This window comes from Pterocles gutturalis, unplaced genomic scaffold (genome assembly GCF_000699245.1).
Source record: "Pterocles gutturalis isolate BGI_N339 unplaced genomic scaffold, ASM69924v1 scaffold14286, whole genome shotgun sequence".
In the NCBI taxonomy this organism is placed as follows: Eukaryota; Metazoa; Chordata; class Aves; order Pterocliformes; family Pteroclidae; genus Pterocles; species Pterocles gutturalis.
The window spans coordinates 18288-23755 of NW_010100563.1; the positions used below are offsets into that span (position 1 = coordinate 18288).

The 5468-nt window shown below is 39.3% G+C and overlaps 1 protein-coding gene across 1 annotated transcript in view; it reads left to right on the forward strand.

Annotated features, from left to right (window-relative positions):
- TEK (TEK tyrosine kinase, endothelial) overlaps positions 1 to 5468 on the forward strand; it is a 38367-nt gene that overhangs the window by 9101 nt on the left and 23798 nt on the right. Inside the window, 1 exon segment of the mRNA XM_010080367.1 lies at positions 1885 to 2196. Coding sequence (XP_010078669.1) covers positions 1885 to 2196 — 312 coding nt within the window.

Here is a 5468-nt window from a genome sequence, read left to right on the forward strand (position 1 = left end):
AATTTTTATTGGAAGTCAGAGGAACAGAAAAATGCTAGAGAAATGGAACTGGATGAGCAGCCATCCTCTGGAGGACCCAGCAGCTTGGGCCCACACCTCTATATTGGAAAGAGAGTTGCAGCTCTGTGCCCTGTGGATGCTAGGCAGAAACATAAAAATATTTCAGTTCTGATCTGCAGTACCCTGCCTGACCTCAACATAGATAATCACACCAAGTCATGGAGTCTGGATTCAGATTTGATTCTAAGTTTCACAAAAGTCTGCAGAAATCAGGATCTTGCAGTTTATGATTTAAGAAAATCTCTGCTGGTATGTGATCCTTGCTGATATAAACTGAAGCCCTCTGCTTTCAGTGCTGGTGACTGTTGAATTACATCTGACTTCAGCTGATGCATCAGACCCATAGTAAGAGCAGAAATACCTCATATAAAAGCAAAAAATTTGAGATAAATGCTCTATAAAATGAATGCACAAGTCTGGCCTCATTTCTATCACATACTTCTTTAACTTTGTTCAAAGGATTTATTTTTGTAATGTGCAGCACGATGAATTGACTTTGCTGACCCACACCTTTACGCAATATTTACTTTAACAGCCGTTGCATCCTTTCCAGAAGGTTTCATTTCTCCATTATGTAACTAGAAGTTATCTGGGCTGGCACATTAAAGGGTGGTAACTGTGGCAGACTGGCTGGGTGTGGTGAGTGTCAGTGTGCTGTCAAGATACTTCAGTCCCCAGAGTGGTTGCTGGCATGGAAATCAGAGGAGGAACTCCTCCCTTGGCTCCAAGCTCGAGAGAGACACGCAAAGACTGCAGTCAGCACTAAGACCTTTTGACCGCCCTTATCTGAGACTATACTCCTTCCTTCCAATCAGAGAAACATTTGGAAGCTGAGTGGCACTAAATATTGGGTCTCTCTGTGTAAATACAAAATATACTTGTATCCAAAGCAGGAAAATAGATGTGGTGGATAAAAGAAATCAATTATTCTTCCTGTTTCAGCTGGAAAAAATGTTACTGCTTCCCTTCTCCTTACCCTGAATTTCAAAAGTAAAGGGAAACGCCTGTTATTTGCAAATTTTTTATTATATGGGATCTGTAGTTCCCTCCTGCTATGCGCGTTTGAACAACTAAACCTGTATCACTCTGCCAGAGACTGTTTTAATTAGGCTTATATCTATAATTTTCAAAGAACTTTCATCTTCATGTATTTCTAGCAGTTCTAGTGGCTTTACTAGTGTCACTGATGTGCTCTTTGTTTCTGAGAAAGTTCCTTTATGCCATGGTTCTCGAAGCTGTCTGTTAGGCCTTTGAATGGCTAACATGTGAATGATTATGCAATCATTAGTCCAAAGTAATAGACAGCTAAAAAAAATACTCCAAGTGTTCAAAGTCCTACCAGTTCCTATAACTGAAAGACATATCTGCTTTACATCAATTCATATGTAATAAGTCCATGTAAGGGACGTAAAAGAAACACCATTAAACTGACACCCTTATGATCTGCCGACCCTGTTACCAGTAAAGCACATACTTGAGGCATGTATGTACATGTCTAACTTTCCAAGGACCTGTTTGCTTCTGCAACCCATATTTTTGCTTGGACTTCTGCAACAGCTCTTAAAAGAAATTCCAGAAGCTTGTAAGGCTTATTTCCTCTTCTGAGAAGAACAAATTCCATGTATTCATGACATAAAAAGTAAATCCTAAAGCCAGTGTAGCAGAATAGATAATCTACAGTCTTCCTATTTTGCACAAAAGCAGTGCAAGATACTAGCCAGAGAAGCCCTGAGTACTGGGTGAAAGAGCTTATCTAGTGATTTGATCAGCCACATAATCAAACTCTGAAGTAAAATTTTCTCACTTGCTCCTTTTTTTCCCTAGGTAAAGTGGAAGCGGCACTGGACCTCATACTGATCAATTCATTCCCTCTGGTGGGCAACTCTGAGACATCACTTATCTGTATTACTTCCAAATGGCGTTCCCGTGAGTCTATCACAATACACCGAGACCAGGAGGATGTGACAAACCAGCACCGGGAACCACTGGAAGTTAATGAAGATTCAAAGAGAGCAACAGCCAAAACAGTGGTGTGGAAGAGGGAACAGGCCAGTGAAACTATTGGAGCATATTACTGTGAAGGGAAACTCAAGGATGAGGTGACAAGGATACATACCATGAAGATGCCACTGGGAGGTACTGTATGGTGGACAGATCTGAGTGTTGCATGTCACTGCTTGCAGTCCAGCAGTTATCCCTGGTTGACACAAGTGGGCACAAACATGGCTCCAAGAGCAGTCTGGAGTCAACAAAAACAGATTTGGCTCAAGGGCATAGTTTTTTTCTAAAGTGCAGAAACAACAGGTCCATACCAGCTGTTAGTCATATCCTTGTGAAAGTTAGTCAGACATCTGGAGGTATTCTGCCTGTGTCTGGCTACTGCCAGGAACACAAAGTCAGGTGGCAAATACGGCAGGTACTGGCCTCACTGACCCCATGAAATAAGACATACGGTAACTCCTGCCCTGGGTTTTTCACATCCCAGACCCTTGATTTCTAAACATGATTCCATTTTAAAGTCTTGACAGGTCTGAGATATAGGTAGCTAAACATCACTATCCTTTTTTTTTTTTTTTTAAATAAAAAGGCAACCTGAGACTGGAAAATAACTGCCGTGTTTAAGGTTCTGTAAAACTACAGATCAGCAACATTGGATCTGCACACTTTGTGTCAGTATGAAAAAAACAATCCAGCTCAACACTGGAAAGAAACTCCAGAGAAGTTTCATAAAGTCTAAGAAGTCTATTCACAAAAATCCACTTTAGGTTTCACTGTTGACTTGGTTTTGGTTTTCAGTCTGTGCACAGTAGAAAAAGCAAATATGGTGGAATTAATATGGGAGATGGTGGGATAAGAAGGTGGGATTTACAAGGTCTGCCACTCTAGCCATTAATTATAGTATTTTATGTGCAAAATTTCACTTGTCTCTGGACTTCACTAGACTTCTGGATTAAAGACACAAAGCAGAGATTACCATAAACTACAGAAAAGTGTAAGAATTTTTTCTGCTATGGCAGCTGAGGAGACTTGACACTTTTAATCTTTCCTTATAAGATTTTAGTAAGAGCAATTATCATTGTTGGTATCTCCTGAAATTATATAGCAAATTTAGAAAAAGAGGTTTTTTTCATTTGTCTGAGCTACAGCTATTGTCTATTTATTTCTTTCAATATGGGAATGTTAGAACCAAGGTGGGCAGGACAAGTGCATTTTTCTTTGGCTTATGTTTTCTCTGACCCAATGTGGTCTTTTTGAAGGGCTGGACTGGTCTCCAAGAAAGCTCTGCAGATGCAGGCTGACAACTCCATTGTTTCAAATAAGGCCTAAATGAGGAGTAGATAAGATAACAGCCCATGGAAAGGCAGTGTGACCCTGCCTGTGGCAGAATGCCAGTGAGCCGAGTACATCTCTGGCTGTTTTGTACAACAACCTCCAAGGGTGGAAGCGTCACCTGAATCAATCCGTGCTTTGCACTTGGTATCTGTAGACCTAGGGGCAGACAATTTGAAATAATCAAACTTGGAGAGCTTCCCATGTGGCAGAAGTCGCTCTAACCAGAAATAACACAACGTTTATGCCAGCAGTAGGTAGGTTTGTTTGAATCACTTCTGGGTTTGAATCCATTTCTCTGATTTTCTCTGCAAAAGCTTTCTTTCACAGACCAAATTTGAGCCAGCAAGTCGTTGGTGTAATCTAATAAGGCTAGATGGGTGAGAAAGAGGTGTGACAGAAATTCTCAAAGCTATTAAAGTGCACAGAAAGAGGAAGAAGAGGTCAGTGAAGGACTGTGAGGTTTGGCACAGCATCTGTAGTTGGAAAGCAGGCCTTTTTCCCCTTTACTCTTGTTGTCTGAATAATTTTTAAGGGCAGAGTGTGTTTTTCAAAAACAAAAATTGAGCAAGAGTTAAAATGCGCAGTTTCCCATGGAGGACACAAAAGGCAGGGGAAGGAGCAGCACTTCTGAAAATCCAGCCAGTGTTTTGTAGCCTCAGGTCAAGAAGCTGCTGAAACACTCACAAAGCATTAATAATTTGGACAGGCCCACTGACTTCAGTGGGAGCTGTCATCTGCCTGATTGTGTACCTGTTATCAGATACGCAGATAGAGTGAAGACTTTGCTGCATAATACAGAAAGATAACAAGTTTCTTTTTCAGTTTTACTGTACACATGTGCCATTCTGAAAGTAACGACTCTGTTCCCCTGAATTACTTGTATTTTAGCACTATGGTTGTACATGTAATATTCATACACGCAATGAGAGGGAACATGTTATGCTTTATGTCAGCACGGGGAGTAATGCTTATACTATATATGGCACACATATTAGAATAGAACAGTATATGGCCTGTTCTGCATCTAGTCAAATATAATTTATGCACTTTCTCTACACAATAAATGTGTATTTTCATATATATGATTGAGTTCCCAGGCAGAGGGACAATAACAGGAATGCTAGCAAAAGAGTGTTATGGCACTTGCCCTGCAACTCAGTTCATTATGTCTCTATAAGGAATTGGCACCATCAAGATGTGAAATTATGACATACAAGTCACAATCTAAAAATATGTTGGAACTGAGCCCACCAGGGAGTATGTGTTCCTTTCCATTGCAACAATACTCTGAAGAAAAAGTTTTGTGGTTAAGCTAAACAACACACAAAGAAAAGAAAATGTGAATACAAAAGTTGAATATATTGTTAAAACAATTAGTAATGCCTCACTAAATCTGGTGCAAAAAACACTGCAGCTACAAACATTTAAGATCATTTGTAACTAGCAATTATTTTTTGAGAAAGCTGATCAATTTTCTTTTCCTAAATAGATCATGATTTTCACCGTGCTTTTTTTCTTCATAAATACCTTATAACTTGGGAGGTGACAGTAAGTTGGGACTGCTTTCAGTTTTTGTTTGCCTGTTTCTAATGAGATCTTATTTCATTATTCCATATTAGAATTCTCTGTTTCTCTCAGTTGTAAGTTCAGATACCAGTGCCTAGGTAACATGGCAAATGCTCAATAGATTTCCATACATGTGAATAGTATAATGCAGGAAGAGTCCTGCTGACTTGAATTGCACAGCACTTACAAAGGGATGAAAACACCCGGCAGTCTCAGAGCATAAACACTAGAACTGCACAGGGGATGGAAATTCCATTCTGCAAATAACAGTGAGTTTTCAATAGTTGCCTTATCTCCAATCAGAAAGAAAACATTAAAATGTCAGAATTCTCAAGGAAATAAAATTCTGGGATAGAGCTTGTCTGGTATTGATAGAAATGTCTTAATTTTTACTCAAAGTTTCTTTCTTTAATTTTACATCACATAACACAAACATTTTGATTTTTAATTAAAATGCTATATTGAAATGGAAGTATTAAAAAGTTCTTTCCTCAAATATTGCAGGAATG